We start from the raw sequence: 19,550 nt of genomic DNA, 5'->3' as shown, positions 1-19,550 counted from the left end.
GCCAGACCCCAACTCTCCACACGGCCCAGAGCCCCAGGAGGCAGGCCCACCCTCCGTGGCTGGCATCGCCCCCCCACTCGCCCCAACGCCACATCCACTGTCTGACCACGGGGCCAGCGCTGACGCTGATGAGGGCTCTAAGCCCACATCCATCACTCCCTGCAGGGCGACGGGACAGCGGGCACTGTGGCTGTGGGGTGGAGAGGACCTAACCCCAGGGGAGCGTCCAGGAGGAGGCCTAATATATGCAGACACCTGGCAGAGCAGCAAGCTGGAGGGTGAATGGGCAGGACCCAGAGGAGGGAGCAGGCGTAGCTCCTGAGGACAAAGGGTCGCAGGGAGGGCAGAGGAGAGCAGGGCTGGGAGGCAGTGAGAACTTCATCCCGCGGGCACTGGGGAGCCACAGAGGGTGGTGCACAGGGGAAAGGGCAGTCCAGCAGGGCAGGGAGGTAGGCCAGGAGCCACGGGAGCAGTGGGCCCCGGAGCCCAGAGCTGGCTCCAGCCCCAACGCAATCTCCTGCCGGGAAGCCGGGCAGGAACCTAGGGCTCGACTTCCCACCTTCACAAAAGAAATCTGGGCCATGGGTGCCCCGGGTCGGGGTTTCTGTCGAGAGATCCGGTCTCCCCCACCCTGCAGCTGCTGAGTCAGAAGCCCGGGGCGGGGGCGGGGGAGACCCAAATCACACCCCCTTCCAGCAGCGCAGGCAGGCAGCTGAGCACGCTGGCGCCCAGCTCCCCCCACCCCCGGGCCAGACCGGAGCTCAGACGGCCAGCTCCCGGGCCCTCCCGGCCCCAGCACCCCCTCGCCGGGACGTAAGCCACAGCATCCTCACTTGTCAGCACCGGAAGGGACCCACTTGGGGCCGGGGACACGGAGGCCTGGGGCAGGACAGGGTGGGCTCGTCCACGCTTGGCCAGATCCCCTCCTGGGGCACGGAGCAGGGACCCTCAGAAGGCAGGGACGTCGGGCGCAGCCCTGGGAACTGTTTCAAGGTGGGGTGGCACTGGAAGCAGGCTGCTGGGACAAAGAATCGGAGCAGGGGCAGGGCGGGCCCGCCAGGCAGAGGGAACAGCACGCGCGAAGGCTCAGAGGTGGGGACACAGACGGCGCGGCCCAGCAGGGACCTCTCGGGGCTCTGCTCCGCCAGCGGGGCCCCAGAGGGAGAAGACTGCCAGGTCTGCGGGGAGAGCTGACAGGCCTGAGCACCCCACTCTGGTGGGGCCATGAGGGCCGGCAATGGGCCCGTGAGTGTCGCAGGCAGGAGGGCAGAAGGGCAAGAGGGAGCCGGGGACGTCACATCTGCTGACCGAGCCCCCGCCCGCACCCGGCTTTGGGGAGGAAACGCTCTTTCCCACAGTTTCGAAAGATCCTCTTTGCTTGAAGGAAGAAGCAAACCCGGAATCACACCCTTCCACGGCTTGGGGCCGTGGGGCTGGGGCTGGGGCTGGGGCGCCGGGCCCCCGAGCCCACCCACCAGAGAGCCACCCACCTGAACACACTTCCCTGCCCAGGACACTAAGCAGGGAAAGGCCAGTGGGGACTGGACAAGGGACTTAAGCCCCAAGTCCGCGTCAAGGCTGCACCTGGCAACGGCTCTCGCTTCCTGGCCCTGCGAGATCCCTGGGCCCCAGAAGGTTCCGGAACCAGCGGTCCCTGAAACCGCCCCTCCCAGGGAAGCACTTCCTCCCAGGGGAGAACTCCCGCATCTCCCCCCATGGCCCAGCCCATCACTGGGTGCCGCAGAGCACTGAGGGGCAGCCCTTCACAGCCCCCCCAGCACAAGAGCAAGAAACTCCTCTCCCCAGCCTGCAGATGCAGACACTGAGGGTCAGGGAGGCCCCCAGCCACTGCTCTTCCCTGCTCCCCGGCGAGAACTAAAGTTCCGACCCTCCTTAAGTTCACCCTCACGACCACCCTAGAAGTAAGTGTCATCACCCCACTCCACAGATGACAAAGTCCAGGCTCAGAGAATGAGATGCTGCCCCAGGTCACACAGCTGCAAAGGGCTGAGCGGGGACCCGAACCAGGCACGTGAGTCCTCCCCCCGCAGCACGCCAGGGCCACCCAGCCCACACGTGGCTTCCCAGGCTCATAGAAGGAACCCCTCACCAGAGCAGTGACAAGACAGCCCCACCAGCCAGATGGCCCTCTGCCCATGCCACCTCCCCAGGGCGGGGCGGGTAGAAATCCCATAATCTCTAGGGCCTCTCCAGGGAGGAAGTGTCCCCCCACCCCCGCCTGGGCCACGGGATTCGGTTTTCTGTCCTCTAATCAAGAGATTCCCCACAGTCCTGGCAGCCACACGTGCACGCCAGGAGGAGAGGCCACCTCGGCACAGGGCAACAGCCACGGCCGAGTCCGGCTGGGCCAGCCAGGGCGGGAAGGGCCAGGAGGGAGGCCGGACTGGCTCCTCCCTCAGCGCCCTCCACCGGGCCCTCAAGTCAGAATCCCAGACCTACCAGGTCCGTCTGGGCACTGCTGGGGCTGCCCATGCCGGCCTGGGAAGCCCACCCAGCGCCTACGGGGTGGCAGAGGGTCCCAGGTACCAGTGGGGCTCAGCAGGACAGAGTCCAGGATCAACCAGCTGCTTGGCACCTGCCTTACTGCCAACAGGTGGGGTGACGGGCACAGAGCGGGCACCTTAGTGCCGAGGAGGACGGGGCCGGGCCCCGGCCTTCCCACCGAGCGTGTGCCCTTCGTCCATCGCCACTCACCTGGGCAGCCCTCCTGACCGCAGAGCCCTGTGCCCTCAGGTGCCGGCGGCACGCTGGGGTCTCACGCAGACTCACTGGTCGGTGCTCTGACGTGGACACTACGAGCGCCGGTGAGACGGACCTGTCTGCGTGGAAAACATCTGTGTCCCACGTCCCCATCCCGGCAAGCAGCCCCCAATGTCAGGACCACGTGGGCCTTCTACTCTGACCTCACAGCCCCTCACCAAGTGCTCAGGCCCGCAGCAGGTCCGGGATAAACCCTGCCCCTTGGCCATAATGGCTGGGCCAGTCCTGCCCAGCCCCTCCCCACTGACGGCCTGGGGCAGACAGCAAGATGCCGCGTTCCCAGCTCCGGCTCTGGGGCCCTGGCACCTGCGGGGCCTCGGCAGCGGCACCCTGGTTCTCTGCACCTCAAAATACACGGGGTTGGCGGCCCCACGCCCACAATCTGTGTGGCCTCGAGGATCTGCTGGGCCTCTGAACCCGGGCCTCACCTGCAAGGGGAGAGTGCAGTGGGCTGGGCACAGGCTGGCACCAGGCCACTTGGTGGACCGCAGCCCACCGGCCCTCCACCTGAACCCCAGCCCCACCCAGGCCTGGGAGTCACGGCGGGCCTGACCCCCAAGGTCAGGACCCCCCACCGCCAAATGCTAGCACAGGGCCCAGCCGTGCCCACGCAGGCAGGCGAGGGCCCCATCGCCCCAGGCCGGGTCGTAAGCCCTTGGGGTAGATGCCCCCAACCTGGGGTTTCCACGTCCCCCCGCAGCCAGCAGCACCCGTCACAGGAAGACCTTGCGGGCCAGACCCTCCAACACCCCACCCCCACCCCGGCTGAGGCGGGCTTGGCCGACCCCTTGGCACAGCTGGTCCCTCAGAGGGTCGGGCCTGGGCCCGCGGCAGATACAGTCTGAATGAGGCCGAGCCCAGTCCTCCCCTCGGGGCACCCTGCCCGGCCAGTCAGAGGCAGAAACACTGAGTATTTATTTACCCTCATGTCCCTGACCCACCCCACCCAGCAGATACACCCACACCGGTCACCCTTTCTCCTCTGTCATGAGGTTTCACCCCCAACCTCAACTTCCAGCGGAGAACCAGGCGAGAATGGGAGGAAACTGAGTCATGAGCTGGGGCACTGCCACCACACACTCCCCACAGCTGGTCCCAGGGGATGGAAAGGGGCCACCCTGCAGAACTCTATACCTGGGGAGAGAGTGAGCTCCCTGCCACCGAGGGTGTGCAAGCCACGCTGCTGAACCGGGGTCTTGCACACACGCTTGGCTTCCCCAAGGCCCCAGGCCCGAGCCAGGAAGCCGGGTGTAGACTGGAGGGCGTGGGCCTATCTAACCCAGAGCTGCTAAAAAGAGCCAACGGGGAAGTAAAAATAGGAAATAAAAATAAAATTGCTCCAGCCAGCCCTGGTTGTTTGTGTAGGAAACACTGCATCTCCCGGCCCAGCAGGGCGGGCTCAGCTCTGGGCCCCTCCCGGACGAGGAATGTCTCTCCCCACATCCCCCCTCCTCCCAGGACTTAAGCTGTGCTCCCTGGGCAGGAAGTGCCTCTGAGAAGGATCCCGAGAGCCGGGTTCAAATCTCAGCTCTGACACTCATCGACTGTGGGACCCTGGGCAGGGAGCTGGGCCCCCTCCCAGGGCTGCAGACCCCCACCCTGCCCTGCCCGAGGCTCCGGCAACACCGGCCCACCACCTCCTCTGCCAGGTTCCCCTCTGGGACCCTCCCCATCTGCCCCGAGGTGGGCAGTCAGGAGATAAGAGCACCAGACTACAGAGAGGACCAGACCTGGCCCTCCGCGCAGCCCAGAGCTCCATTTCCGTATCCACACAATTAGAGGAAGTCTTCCTTCTCATCCTTTCCTGCGGGTCCTTTCCAGGGTTGGCATTAGGCTCATTCTCACTAAAGTGTGCATGACTGACCCTGGCTTCAAGACCGGCTCATTCTCCCAGGGTGCAGAACCCCACAGAAGAGAAGACACCCCGGCCAGAGGGCCAGGCTGCGGCTCACACATCCCACCGCCCGCCCCGCCCCACCCTTGGCGGGCAAGGACCCTCCACCGCCCGCTCCGCTCAGGGAGGCACTTGCCGGATCAACGCTCATCGATCGGCCACGTCTGCCGAGGGCGCCCGCCGCAAGGGCTCGGGAGAGCTGCAGACCATCAGTGATGCTGCGCAGCCCGGGCCCGGGGCAGTGGGACACCAGCCGCGGACGAGCGCCCCCACCCACCGTGCACCTCTTCAGAAAGCCTTGTCGCTCCCGCGGCCCCTTCGGCCCCCACCACCGGGTCTGACGTTCGTCTAACCCCTCGCCCAGGCCAGGGAACTGGGGTGAGCCCTGGGGGACTGGCTGGGGAGGTCTGGGGGTGACATGGCTGGTCTGATCCAACACCGGTCCAGTGACCCTGCCCGACCTCTGCACCCCACGTGGTTCTGGTTCCAAGTCCCCAAGGAGGGTCTGGGGAGGATGGGGTCCCTGAGGGTGGGGGTGGGGGGCAGCACACGCCACTCCCAGTCCTGGCCTTGCTGCCCAGCCCCCTCCGGCCCACAGACCCTCTGAGCTGGCCGGAGAGCCCGAGCTGGGGGTTCCACGGGTGAGAGCACAGGACAAGAGAGCAGACCCTGGGCCCTCTGGCCTCCAGGTCCTGGGGGCCAAGCCCGAGGTCAGGGACACCAGCAGCCCACCCAATATAGGCGCGTGGGCCAGCGGCCACCAAGCACGGAGCGAGGAGTCCAGACAGCCAGGGATACGACAGGAGTGACGACGGTCATTTAAGAAACCAGGCAGGGGGTGTGTGTGTGTGCGTGTGTGTGTGCGTGTGCGTGTGTGTGCAGGGCCAGCCACCAAGAGGGGCTGAGGGTCAGCAGTGGAGGGAGGTCCGGGGCAGGCCATCTCCAGAGCCCTGGAGGGATTCCCTGAGACCCCCAGGTCCCCACGAGGCCCGTTCACTCCCCCAAGGCCATGATCTGCCTGCCCCCTCCCCTCGCCCAGGGGCCCGGGCAGAGCGCAAGGCCTGGCCTCGATGCAGGACGGACATGACGGCCGAGGGGGTGGGGGGCCCCGGCTGCCCCTCCAATAACGAGCTCCACAGCTTATCAGCCACGTGCAGGACCGGTGCGGGCTCAGGAGCCATCCCCTCCCCCCTCCGGTAGCCGGCCATGAGAGCATCCCCGCTGCCCAACGAGGAGACACGATAACTGTCCACAAGCAGCTACGTCTCGGCAAAGAGGTGCGGGCAGGGCGGCTGCTGCAGCCGGGAGACACACGCGGGGAGCACACCTCTCCGAGACCTGCAGCCAGCGAGGGCACCGGGAGCTGCGACCTTGCCCCGTGGCCCTGGGACTTGGGGTGGGGAGGGTGCCAGCCGGGGTCGGAGGGGCAGCACCTGGACCGGGGGGCGGTCAACCTAGAACCAGAGCTGCCCGCGGTCCTGCAGCCGGATCGCACCCCGGCAGAGGAGAACCTCTGAGCACCACGGCGTTTCCTTTTTATAAATCCCATCCCACGCCAGCCACGGGAGCCAGGAATAAGTCGGCAGGGATCCAACGCCCAGTGGCAGCCTGTCCCAGGCCGGCGGCTGTGCCCGCACGCCTGCCCACCCTCCCAGCCTGGGAGGGAAGCCCAGAGAGGCCTTGGACGTCTCGGGCTGTGCTGTGCACTCTGCCTGCAGCATCTCCCACACTCTCAGGCACCCAGGCTCCCATAAGCCCCGTCTACACCTGCGGAACTAAGCTGGGACCGCCAGCCAGGCCGTGGGAACCTAAGGCGCGTGCTCCAGACTGCCCAGCTGCCTGGGCCCAGGTGTCAGGCTGCATCCTACACCAAAGTCCTGATTGCCCCCCCCAGACCTTCCTCTAGAGTTTTCCTCATCTGGTAAAAGGCACATCACCCTTCCTGTGCTCAGGCCAAAAGCCCCAGACCACTTCTGCCTCGTTACCACTCCCCCGCCCTGCCCTCTGCCCCCCGCTTCTCACACAGCAGCAGAGCCTCCTACCAAGCACAGGCCAGACGCCACCCTCCCTGGCCCGGGACCCTCCAGTGGCTCCACCTCCCCGGGGCAGGGGTTCCACAGGCTTCTCCGCGCTCTCTGATTCCGTCTCTACCCTTTCCCCTCACTGGCTCGGCTCCAGCCACACAGGTAGATTCAAGGAACTCTGAGTGGGAGGCCTCAGACGGACAACACTGACGTGCGGATCCGAGCACGCAGAAACTGACTTCTCCCAGGCAAACTCCTATGCATCCCTCACAACCCAATTCAGATGGCCCAGCCCACTGAACAGCAGGGCAAGCTGATGACCCTTCTCCTGTGCCTGCCCCGCTCCCAGTAGTCCTCCCAGCGCCACACTCACACTGTCCCCTCCCCACTGTGAAAGCAGGCATGACCACACCTGTCAACCACGAGTGACCTACCCTGACGCGCATTATCAGCCCCACTTTACAGATAAGAAAACTGAGGCCCAGAGAGGTTTTAAAACTCTGGCCCAAGGTGACACGAGTGGTAGTGTGGTGGCAGTCCACACCAGTCCCTATGACCCCAGGCACCACTCACCATCTTGGGGGCTGAGTCTCATTCAACGCTGCCTCCCCAGGGACCAGGAGGTCCAGGCGTCTGCAGACAGACAGCCAGTCAGACGGACAGAGGCACGAACAGACGGCTGGCAGGTGGGAGCTTTGCTCTGAACCGCTCGGCCAGGCTTTGATTTCTACCCTCTCGCCCCACCGGCCAAGTTTCAACAAGACGTACTGAGCAGCAGAGGAAGGAACCACGTCGCGACACAGGCAGTCATCTGGGGCTGCGGACCCCCCATGCTGCATCCGGGCGCTGAGTCCACGGGACGCCCAGGTCCCGTCCAGCAGCAGGTGACAGCTGCATCTGAAGCACGCGGGGCGGGGGGGGGGGCTCCGCCCCGGATGGGGACACCCACGGTTGCAAGCCTGGCCTCAGGCTCCCCGAGGGCTTCCAGCTGCCATCTGGGCTCAGGGATCCTCCAGGGCAGGGTCTCCGTCGATGGCTCCGGGCTCTCCCTGCTCCACGCCCAGGAATCAGCACCAGGGTAGACACACAGCAGGACTTCCCTCCCTTGAAAGTTGGGACGGACCCCCAGAAGAAGGGTGATTCAAACAATGATGACTTTCAAAGTCACTTTGCAAGGGGTGGGCTCCCCCCGCCGTGACGTTTCTCAAGTGGAGGGGGTGGGGGAGACATTTGCAGAAAGCGCTAATTCAGTCAACAAACACTTGCTGAGGCTGGTGCAGCGCCTGGTGCCGTGCGCTCGGCAGCCAACTAGACCTGCGAGCCAAGCCCATTGGTGGGCAGGGGTGCTCGGCGGTCTCAGGCCCCGCGGGGAAAGGGCCGCGCGCGACTGGCAGTGCCCGCCAAGGGTCCCGGCCGGGGAGCGGCGGCGTGCCGGCCCTGTGCGCCCCACCTCCGACCCCGCCCAACATCCTTCCTTCCATTTCACAGATGCGGAAACCGAGATAAACAGGGAGGAAGTAACGCGCTCCAAGTCACAAAGTGCATGTGGCAGAGCCGGAAGGTTCAGGCCGGGGGCTCTGAGCGGGCCACCCATCCCCCGTCAGCGGTCTGCAGGGATCAGCCTCTTGGGGGCAGAGGCTGGCGCCCCGACCTTTACCCAGGGAGACAGAGCAGGGAAGGGGGAAGGCCCTGGCTCCCCTCCCTGCTGTCCGCACCCCTCCAGCTGGACCCAGGAAGGTGGCCACCAGTGCCGCCCCGCCCCACCCCAGGCTGTGGCCCACCTCGCCACCATCTGAGCTCAGAGTGGCCTGGCACTCAATGCCCAGGGCCCCCACCTCCTAGCCCTCCTCCTGACCTTGATCCTGGGCAGAAAGTCCAGGAGCAGGGGCGGGGCGGGGGCAGCTCCGCCACCTCCTGTGGACTCTGGCCCCAGTAAGAGCCATTTCTCTCAATCCAGGCAAGGAGGGGGTGAATCGAGGAACCACCAGACGGCCCAGCACTCCTGCGGGAGGCTCCACGGCGGGGCAGGGGCACTTCGGGGACGGACCAAGGGATGTGGGGACAGACAGGCGGGTGGGGAAAGGACCCCCAGCTGCTCCACCCAGAGAGGGGCCCGACTCTGGCCACTCCCCCCAGGAGCCAGAGCTCCGAGCTGGCGTAAGAACACGAGGTGGGCCAGCGTGGGCCATGCTCCAGACCAGGACATCCCAGGGCCCGGGAAGCAGAGGGGACATCAGGCTCAGAGGGGCTGCCTGCCGCCAGGCTGGGGGTGGCCAGGTCGCGGCCAGGCCCACTCCCAGCCTTACCTCCTCCCAAGGTTAATCACTCCCAGAGCAGCTGACCACATCCCTCACGCTCCCGCGGGTCCTCACCAGCACAGACCGGTAACCAGCCATCAGGGGGCCAGGCAGAGGGGCCTGGCCGTGCAGCTGGATCCTTCTGAAATCCTCCAGGGACTGCCCACCCAACAAACTCCTATTCATCCCGTAAAACCTAACTACAACATCACCTCCTCTTTGAAGCCTCCCTGACTTCCCCAGGCAATTTACAGGTGGAGCAACTGAGACCCAGAAAAGTAAATTTGCCAGCCCAGGGCCACACGGCCCCCAGCTCAGAGCGGGTACTCATTCATCACACCAGCACGCTTTGAACACAAGAAAGCCAGAAAGCAGAGTGAGCGGTGCCTGATGCGGACGGAGAGGCTGGAGGGCCACGTGACACTGAGCAGAGGCCCGAGCTCCACACTGGGGCAATGGGGGCCCGCGGAGAATTCCAGGTTGGGGATGTCAGGGCCCAAGGAGAGAAGGGGCTGGCCCGGCCTTGGGTGGTGGCTGGCGTGACAGCACCTGCAGCTCCCCTGCCCCCGCTCTGCCCAGCCCCCATCAGTAAGATTATTGCCCCCTGACATGCTGCTTTACCCCCAAACCGTCTCACCGTAACACTCCCAGGTGAAAGCCAGAGCTGGACCCGGCGGGACTGACCATACTCCCCACCGCAGCCGACTTCCTACCTCCCACAGCTCAGATCCTGTCCCCTCAACGGAGGAGGCCACTTCCTGAGGAGGGGATCCCCAGCTCTGCCACCCCAACTGCAAGGCCACCAGCTCAGGGGAACAGGGCCAAGGAAGGGAGGAGCAGAGGCCTCTGGTAGCCAGAGGGCCCCAGGGAAACCGAGGCCCGCAGGGAGAAGGGACCTGCCCGGGCATGCAGCGAGCTGCTCAGAGAGCCAACTGGACCGTCCACCCAACCCTGGGCTGCAGCCCTGCAGGGGAGGGGCCCTCCTGCCGCCCGGAGGCAGGGGAGGGGTGACCACCAGCCTGCCCAGGTGGGCCAAGACAAGGGGGTTCAGGGGACACCCCAAGAGCTCAACCATACAGGTCTCTCCTGGGAGCAGCAGGGACAGCCTCTGCTGAGGGCACCCCGAGGCTGCCCCGGATGAAGCCGGGTCGCGGGGGTCCACAGCCAGGGCACCTCGGGCACATCCTTCAGGCTCCCCAAGACTGAAGCCCTCATCCCCAAAATGTGGACACAACAGCCCCACCCCAGGGCCTGTCCACATGGAGGGCACTCAGCCCAGGCCACCGCCCTGCCACCGCGGCCCAGTGCCGCCCCACGCCGGGCCCGGCCTCTGAGGGCCAAGCAGCCAGCAAGGTGGGTTCTCCGGACAGGAGGCCTGCGTCTCCTGGAGAGCGGGGGCCGGGCTGGACCACCAGCCCCTCGCCAGAGCCCCAGGCGCATCCTCCATGGCGTGCGGTCGTGGGTCACCTGCACCCCACTCCTCGACCACGGGCGCTTTCCTGGACGGCTTGGAGCCCACCGTGAGCACCCCCTTGGCTGACCCTCCCGTGTCCCTACGAGGCTGCGTCGTCACCCCGCGTCCGAATGAGAAGCGGCAGAGCTGAACCCGGGTGGCCCGGCACCCAGTCCAGAACTGAGCCCACCGCCCCGCACTCTACTCGGCCGGCTCACAAGCGAAAGGCCGCGCACAGCCTGGCTGGCTCTGGCGGGAAAAGCACTCAGGCTGCCGGAGGGCACGGCCCCGCAGACCGGAGGGAGGGGACCGGGACAGGGACCTCCAGGGAGGGGCTCGGGGCCAGCCGCCCGACGGCGCCTTCTCCAGAGGGCCGGGCAGAGAGCCTGTGAGTGCGGCGACTCCGGCCACCTGGGCTGTCACCACCTGACCTCTGCCCAGGGCCAGTGCGGACACTTAAGCTAAAGTGGTCAATTACGGGACACTTAGATCCCTCCCCGGGGCTCCCCAGCCTCCCTCGGTTCTGGGCCGCAGCACCAGGAAGCCAGCTGAATCAGTAACCTCATTACAGCCCAGCGGCCGCACCCGGGGCCGGCTTTGAACTCCGCGGGGTTTATCCATGGCCACTGCAGGATTCACACACGGCTGGCCCGGGCCCAGCCTGCTCTCCCCTCCCTCTCCTCCCCTCCGCGCCGGAGCCTCCAGACTCAGGACGGCCGCGGCCTCTGCTGAGACCCATCACCACCGGCCCCGCACCCTGGGCACAGCCCGAGAAACCGAGGCACGGCGAGACACCACTGTTGCTCAGATGAGCCCACGGAGGCGCAGGGGTGCCGGGGCCAGGCTCTGGGTCACCGGGAAGCAGACCAAGGGCTCCTCTTTGTGTCCCCAGCCCCAACTGACGGCGCGCCCCACACCTGTCTCGGGAACTTGGGACCAAGGGCCAGCCGTGAACATCTCACGAGGAGGGACCCCAGGGCAACAACTCACACCGAGGCCCTCAGTGGCTCCAGCCCCACAAGGCCCCCCAACATCCCATTTCCCAGCCCCAAGGTCAGTCCCCACCTTGGTCCTCGAGTCCTTGCTCTGACCCCAGGAGGCCCAGTCGCCCTGCCCCGGCACAGACAGCCCATCCCCCAACTTTGGTGCTCTGGGCCCGACACGTCCTTCCGGGATTGGGCTCAGCCCTCTTGACTTCCAGACTGTTCCATCACCTTTCCCGGAGACCCCAGTCCCCCTCGCTGAAGCCACTAGCGCCCCAGGTCCTGGAACGTCTCGGTTGATGTAATGCGGGGCCCATGGGGTGGAGAGCACGTCCCCAAGGACAGGCCAAGGGCCCACGGGCCAGGAAGGGAGAAGGGGACAGGAGAAGAGCCAGGGCCGGGCAGGAGTTGGGGGGTGGGGGTGGGGTCCTCTCCCAGCCCCGTGCTCCAACCCAGTGGCCCAGCCTGACCCCCCCCCAGGAAGCCACTTGGGGTCCCCGCCCCCAGTGCAGGCCGCTGTGCCGAGACCCAGCCAGAGCCCACTCACAGGGGCACCTACCCACCGGGCTCCAAGCCTGCCCAGGACCCTTCTCCTCCAGCCCAGCCTCTGCACATAGCTGGAGGCCTAATTCCGACCCCAGGGCCCCGGGGCCCCTCCTGGTCACCGTGTCAACCGGCCAGCTCTCACGCAACACGGCTTCTCCTAGCTCCGGCCACACGGGCTGCTGGGCCCTGTCTCAGCTGACCCTCCACCCGGAGCGCCCCTCCCCCTGACCTGCCGCAGCCCTGCCTCTGCTTCAGAGTCCACGCCAGGACTGGCTCCCACAGGAAGCCCGGCCGCCCTCCCGCTCACGGCCAGCTCCGGCCCGGCCGGCGCTCGGCAGGTGTTCCCCGGGCGCCGTGGGGACTGAAGCCAGCCAGCAGGCCCGAGTCCTTCTAAGGAAAAGCACATTGAGACTTTATTAGAATCAGCTGGGAAGGCCAGGCCCGTGCGCGTGTCCGTGCACGCGTGTTTGTGTGCCCGCGCTCGTGGGAGTGGGTGCGTGAGCGCCCGTGCGCGCGTGTGCACGTGTGTTCGTACGTGTGCGTGTGTTCACAGCTGTGCACCTGTGTGCGTGTACGCGTGGAGGCGTGTGGTCACGTACACACGTGTGCGCTGCCCACAGGGAACGCAAAGATAAGGGGACCAGGTGTGGCTGTCCTCGCCCAGTACCCCCACCAGGTCCCTCAGGAATTTGCTGCCTGACAGCTCTGCCCTGGCAGGGCGAGGACGGGGACCCCAGGCCACGGGGGTCTTGAGGCTGCGCCTCTAGCTGTCACCCAGCCCGTGGTTTTCCAGTCTATCAATAATACCCTCAACCCTGCGCCACTCCCAGCCGGGGACAACCGCGGAGGAGGTTCGGGGTCTCTACTCCCCAGAGGACCTTCGAGGGGTGAACGGGGACAGAACGGGGACAGACGGGGACAGTGAAGCTTCAACCTCCACCAAGTCTCCCAGAACAAAACGTTCCCTCACCTAGGGCCCGACACGCATAACAGGGCTCCCGGGGAGCCAGGACGGGGCACAGACCCACACCTGACGATCAGGAGGTCGGGGGACAGCGGCGCCACCCCAGGGACTGGTCCTGGCCCAGCTGGTGCTCAGGCCCCGCCACTGGGACACCAAGGTGCTGAGAGAAAGCAGGCAGGACCGTGCAGAGGCGCAGCGCGGCACAAAGACCGCGACGGACCTCACGTTTCCGTGGGCCCCGCGAGGCTGTCACGAGGTCCTAGCAACCGAGGCGCAGGCGCCCAGGGACTGGAGCCTGCAAGCAGGCGCCCAGGGACTGGAGCCGTCATGTCCTCGGATGGACAGCACAGTGCCCCGCGCACGTCAGAAGAGATTCAGAGACATGGGACAGACGCGGGCCAAGGAGGCCCACCTGGCTTCTGGAGGCCAAGGAAATGGGTCCCTGAGCGGCCGCCCCGTTCACTTGCTTCACTCACGCAGGGACGCGGGTCCCAGGCACGAGAGGACACACCGACGTAGGGACACAGGACAGACGGCGCCAGGCACAGGGCAGGCAGGGCTCAGCTGCAGGGCCTAGAGCGAGCGCGCGGCTGCAGCCGCCTGAGCGTGCGCACACCGGGGCCGCCATGTGCGCGTGTCCCCACTCTCCTCCGCGTCGGCCGGGGCCAGGTTTACTGAGCTGCTTTCTGCCCCACCACGCTCACTCGGCTCTGAGCTAGACGACTGCTTTGTAACTCTAGGGTGCAATTTCTCCGTCTGTGAGGCACCGGGGCACGACTGCTCGGAACATCCCGCGCCAGGCTCGGTGGGCGCGCAAGCGAGGCCCTCGCCCCACCAGCTCCTGCGGGCCTCGGGGAGGGTGCACAGGGCAGGGGCCGTGTCGGTGCTCGTTCAGCGCGGCAGACGAGGCCGGGGGCGCCCTCCTCTCCAGCGTGGGCCCCGCAGCCCTGACAGCAGCAGCCATGCCTCTGCTTTGTGCTCCTGTTTCAGCCTAACACTCGAGAACCGGGCCCCTCGCTGATCCAGGCAGGGGGCACGGGGAGGCTCCGGCCACGGGCCTCGCCTTCGAAGAAGGGCCGTCAGGTAGACACGCCCCTGAAATAGGATGGGCTGCCTTTCCGCCAGCACCGTAGAAGGGCCAACACACGTGTCCATTTTACAGATGGACAGTTAAGGCTCCGGGAGGCCAGCAGGCAGGCCACACACACGGGCAGCAGGGACAGAGGACCCCATCCCCAGGGGCCTGACCACCAGCCCACAAGAGGACACGGTCCCCCAGGAAGGTGCAGCTCCCAGGGTCTGCTCCCCCTCTCCCCGGGAATGGCCAGGTCATTCGAGAGAGAGCAGGTAGGGGGAGCAAGTGACAAAGGGGCCTGAGGAGGAGAGGAAGGGAGAGCGAAGATGGAGCTGCCCCTTGGAAAACGTCAGCAGTGCAGGCAGGGGAGGGGAGGGGAGGGGCCCGGCCCTCTCCCCGCACCTTCCACAGCATCCAGGTAACAGACCTGCACCGTGCACGTCAGGGCGAAGGGATCTGATCCCCAAGCGGACACCAACCTCACCAGCCACCCAGGTTCTCAAGGGCCTGCACCCCTGCCCAGCCCTAACCCTGCCTGTAGTCAGCTCCCATAGGAACAGACCAGTCGACGGGACACCTCAAGGCCCTGCACCCCTGCCCAGCCCTAACCCTGCCTGTAGTCAGCTCCCATAGGAACAGACCGGTCGACGGGACACCTCGAGGCCCTGGCCACCAGAGCCAGCTAGACAAATTGTGACAAACTAGGGGTGGGTGAAAAGGGAAGATGGATCAGGTCTTGTCCTGGGCCAATTCAGTGGCCTCTGCTCTGTCCTATGGACAGCAACTGAGTCGGCCCAGGAGCCCTCTTCTCCTGGAGGACGGGCCTTACTCGAGACCACCGCCTACCGTGGAAACACACCAACTGTGGAGAGAGCCCGGGCGAGCCAAGAAAATGAAAGTCCGGAGGCAGCTTCCACCGGCTCTGGGCAGGCGCTTGGGGCCTCCCCCCGACCCCACACCACCTCCTGTGCAGCCGCTGTCTGTCCCCCCCTGGCTCACCGAGGGGCCCCTCTCCTGATGCCAGAGCCCGTGGTACCCACACCAGCCCCATTCTGTACCACACAGTAATCCCACCACCAGCCCCCAGAACGGGAGACAAGGACCACCAACCGAAACCCGCCCACAGAGGCACAGAGGGGGTGGGGCAGGGGCCGGGGAAAGGCAGGCAGAGGGCCTCCTGGAGGAGGCCCAGCTCCCCGCAGGCCCGGAAGGACAGGCACAGCTGGAAGAGCTGGTGGAGCTGGGATCAGGCCCCCAGCAGCTGCCCCGGGGCGAGCAGGGCTGCCCGCTCAAGTCTGCCAAACCCCAGCTCAGCGCTGCCCGCCCGCACGCCCTCCGTGGCTCCTCCCGGGGGTCCCCAGCTCGCCCCACCCATGTTCGGGCAGAGCGGGTCAGGGCTACACGCTGGGCCCAGGCACAGCAGACAGGCGACCAAGCCCAGGCAAGGATGCAGGCCAGCAAGGCCACGGCCACGGCCACACCCATCTGAGGGCTGTTTTTCTCACCCTGACACTTCCCCCGTCAACAAACAGAGCCCCCTCCAGAGTTTACCAAAACAAACGCCCCAACAGTCAGCAGTGCCCAGGCCAAGACAGGACTGCCTCGCAGGCCGGACTCCAAGCCCAGCCTCCAAGCCCAGCCTCCAGAGAGACACATGACCCTGTTATTTCGGGAGGCCCCGGAATGTGCTCTATTTTGGGTCCCGAGGGCTCTGATGTTACCAGATGCCCCTTACCGGGGCTCCAAGCTCTCCCAGGTCCCCAAGGGCTGCCCAGAGGGTGACCAGCGGACCTCCTGCTCTGCTACTGCCCCCCACCCTTCCCCGGGCAAAGGGGCTACTGGCAGCCAGGGCTCTGGGGTCTGAGACCTTGGGACACTGCGGACTCAGCCTTCCAGTCCCACTGTCCAGCCTGATGCCAGCGCACGTCTCCCCCCGACGGGCACGGGCACTGGTCCGCCCTGGGCAGTGGCAGCAGGGGCAGGGAGCAGGGGCTGCCTTGGGCACGTTCCTTGGCCTCCAGATCTGTACCTTGGGCTCATCCCCGCCCCGCCCCCACTGGGAGGCTCAGCAGCTGGGAGACTCCCGGGCGGGTGACAGCAAGTACCCAGGCCCACCGAGCCCCAGGCGATGGGTGCTGGAAGGAGCAGGCCCTCTGCCCAAGGCCCCGAAAGCGGCCGGACAGCCGTATGGGGCAACGCCACCTGCCCAGCAGCTTCAGGTCCGCCCTGGGTCGCCAGCCGCGCCTGGACAAGCCGGGCCTCCTGATACTGACCCCCAACGAGGAATTAGGCCGTGTTGACAAAAGGGCTTAGGCAAGTAGCCGCTTAAATGGACCTTCAACTCCACCAGACTTCAGAGCTGCTCACAAGCTTAGAAAAAACTAAAGTGTAATCAGAGCCCAGGGCTCTCCACTCAGGCCTGGGGCACGAGCTGCCTGGGAGGCCACAGGCTGAGTCAAGGAGAGAAGCTCCCCCAGCCAGCCAACTTGCAGCAGCAGGGGGGCGGCGGGGCGCAGGGGATGGGGGGGGAGGGGAAAGGTGCGGGGAGGAACACAACACCTACCCAGGTTCCTGGGGCACGACCTTTCCTCTTCACAGGAACTCCAGCACAGCGACCCTACAGCCTGGACCCTATGTGTGCTGACTCCCAGGACCCTCCCAGGATGTCAGACACTGGGACCTGTCCCGCTCCAGGTACCCAGCCATGGCCCTGCCTCGTCGCGGGGGCCAGGAGGGGAGCAAAGGCAGAGCTGAGCATTCTTGGTCCAGAGGGACGCTCTGTATGTGCACACACGTGTGCAAAGCTTTAACGGGGGACAGGAGAGGCTGTCGGCCGCCACGGGGCCCCGCCAGGCCCGGCAGTGGCAAGTCAAACAACTCAGCTTTCAATCCTGCTACACACACACACACACACACACACACACACACACACACACACACACGGTCACCACGGGCTGGGGGTTCAAATCCAAAATCCATCACTTTGTAGCCTGTGGCCTCAGTCGCTCTCACCCAGGTTTCTCATCTGCAAAATGGGCATAAGCACCCACCCTGGGGGCTCTGGGGAGGAAGGAGGGTGCTCAGCCTGGTGCCTGCAGAGGTCTTCGCTGTACAGAGTCAGGGAAGGAGTCTTAGACTTGACAGACTCGGAACCCTGCCCCCGTCACCCTGCCATATGCCCCTCTGTGAGCCGGCGCCGAGTGCTCAGACCCTCGCCCAGACATCCCGGGGAGGGGGGCCAGCTCCACGCTGCTCCCCTCCACCTCCCCGTCTCACCAAACGTCCCTGCAGCTGTGCTGAGTTCCGGCAGCCAAGCCGGTGGCCAAACTGCACCCCGGGCTGCAGGAGGGTGGGCAGGCAGGAGGGGCAATAGACCGCGGGTTTCATTCATAATCAGCTGCTCTAATTTCCATTCAGCACAAATCCTTCACCCAGACTGACAGCCTAGCTGCCGGCCCCACCACCAAATTAATATCCTTCCCGGGCTCATTTATAAAGTCTCCCCACCCCCTCCCCCCTTCCCGGCCTCTCACTGGCTCCCAAACCCTAGGGAGGACGACGGCTCGGGGCACCTGGCCATGCCCCCCTCCTCCTCCTCCGTGGGTCCAGGCCTTGAACTGGAGAGCAGTCCGGGGCAGGGAAGCCACTGGGTGGGATGGCAGTGGGAGAACAGGAAAACCGGCCCTCCGTGCCTCTAGGGTGTCCACCCCAAGTGCAGGGCCAGCTCCAGAGAACGCCCGGAGAACACTCTGGTGCGCCAGAGTGAGGGGCCCCATTTCTGGAATGGGGCCCCAGGTTTGATGTTCCCGGTCTTACGGCCCCTTGGCGACCCTGCCCACCCGCGCCCGGGCTGCTCTGGGGGAGGAGGAGTCCGGAGTGTTCCAGGGCCGGCGGCCTGCTGGACTCGGCAGCCCAGGCGGCGGCGCAGAGGCCGTCCCGATGCCAGGGCGGCTGAAGGCTAGGAGCGCACAAGTTGCGCCGCCCCGCTGGAGGTGGGCGCCCGGGCGGGGGTCGCGGGCCGCTGCCAGGAGGGGCCAGGAGCCCCCCCCCTTCCAGCCGACCGGCTGCCCCTCCGGCCCCGCCGCCCGCCCGCTGCCCACTCCCGCTCCGCCACCAAGTCGGCGGCCCGGCGCGGGCCGGGGGGCCGCCAGCCGCCCTCGCCCCCTCCCAGCCCGGCCGGCCCGGGTAAAAGTTGCCCGGCCCACCCGCTCCCGCCCGGCGCCCCAACTCCGCGCGGGCCGGCTGGGGGAGCGGGGCTAGCCGGGGCCCCCGCGCGCGCCGGGAACGCGCCCCGCCGCCGCCGCCCCCGCCGCCGCCCGCGATCACTCACCGAGCGGCAGGAAATGTTTGGTGTCCATGTCTGCGGCGACCTCGCGGCGGGAGGCGGACGAGCGCGGCGGCCCCCGGCGCGGCCGGCCGGGCCCGGGCGGCGGGAGCCGGCGGCGGCGGCGGCGGCGGCGGCGCGCGGAGGCCGCGGCGCGGCGAGTTGTTGCAAAAGTCGCCCAACAATGTAAACTACTTGTGCTGCGCGCCGCCGCCGCGCGCCCGCGCCCGCGCCCCCGCCGCGCGCGCCCGCGCCCCGCTCAGACCGCTGCGGCGCCGGCGGGGGGGCGGCGGGGGGCCCGCGACGGGCGCGGACTCGGCGCAGCGCCGCCGCCCGCCCGGCCTGCGCGCCCGCCCAGCCCCGCCCGCCCGGAGCGCACCCCCCGCCGGTCCCCCCGCCCGCCCGGAGCGGACTACCCCCTCCGCGCCCCCACCTCGTCAGCACGGAGCGCGCCCCCCGCCCCCCGCGCGCCGCCCGCCCAGCCGCCGAGTTGCGAGCGAGCAAGCGAGCGGTGCAAACTTGCAAGTTTCCCTCCACCAGGGGTTCCCCGGAGCCGCGCGGGGGCGGCGGGGGCGCAGGGGCGGGGGGGGGCGGGGGGGGCTGGGGGGGGCGGGGCGGGAGCAGTATTCCCTCCCCGGCCTGCCCCAAAAAAACCACCCGGCGGAGCAGGCGGAGAGCCTGGCTGGAGCGACCGGCACGGCCGGGCCATTGTCTGGGCGGCCGCACAAAGCGGCCGGCCGCGCTGCGCGCCGACCCTGGCCGGCATGTGGGGAAACTGAGGCCCTGAGTGGCCGTGAGCCCCGACGCGAGAGCACAGGCTCGGCTCCGTCATCTGGGGAGTGTTTTATTTTCTGGAGCCCCCAGTCCGCCCCCGACTTTCACACTCAGGGCAAGCAGAGATCGAAGGGCACCCCGGCCTCGCCCCCACGGACCCTCCCCTGGCCCCCCGGGAAGGAGAGGCTCCCGCTTCTGCTGCACTGTGGCCCTGGCTTCTGGGAGCCCTCTTTAAAGGCACCAGGCTGGGGACCAGCTGCCGCGAGTTGGGTGCTGACATAGTGACCGGTGGCTATTTTTACGCCTTGGACAGTTCTCTGTCCTGGCTTTTAAATTCATGACTTGTTTGTTTAAAAGCGAAAGGAAGGACGCCTGTCCCGACCGCTCGGGCTGCTGGAGTTGGGGCTTCGGTATGAGTTACCTGCGCGGAGCCGA

General features: G+C 66.9%; 1 protein-coding gene across 4 annotated transcripts in view; it reads right to left on the bottom strand.

Annotated features, from left to right (window-relative positions):
• RXRA (retinoid X receptor alpha) overlaps positions 1–18,469 on the bottom strand; it is a 95,350-nt gene extending 76,881 nt beyond the window's left edge. For 2 of the 4 annotated variants that reach the window (XM_060153921.1, XM_060153924.1), the window contains exon 1: positions 18,348–18,448. In XM_060153921.1, the coding sequence (XP_060009904.1) occupies positions 18,348–18,375 (28 nt within the window). In that variant the 5' untranslated portion in view covers positions 18,376–18,448. Of the gene's footprint in view, positions 1–18,347 lie in introns of all 4 variants that reach the window. The other 2 variants (XM_060153928.1, XM_060153926.1) reach the window with 2 other exon arrangements.
• Between the last annotated feature and the right edge of the window lie 1,081 nt (positions 18,470–19,550).

The sequence above is a fragment of the Lagenorhynchus albirostris genome, chromosome 7, assembly GCF_949774975.1.
Source record: "Lagenorhynchus albirostris chromosome 7, mLagAlb1.1, whole genome shotgun sequence".
In the NCBI taxonomy this organism is placed as follows: Eukaryota; Metazoa; Chordata; class Mammalia; order Artiodactyla; family Delphinidae; genus Lagenorhynchus; species Lagenorhynchus albirostris.
This window is presented reverse-complemented; position numbering and strand designations above follow the sequence as displayed.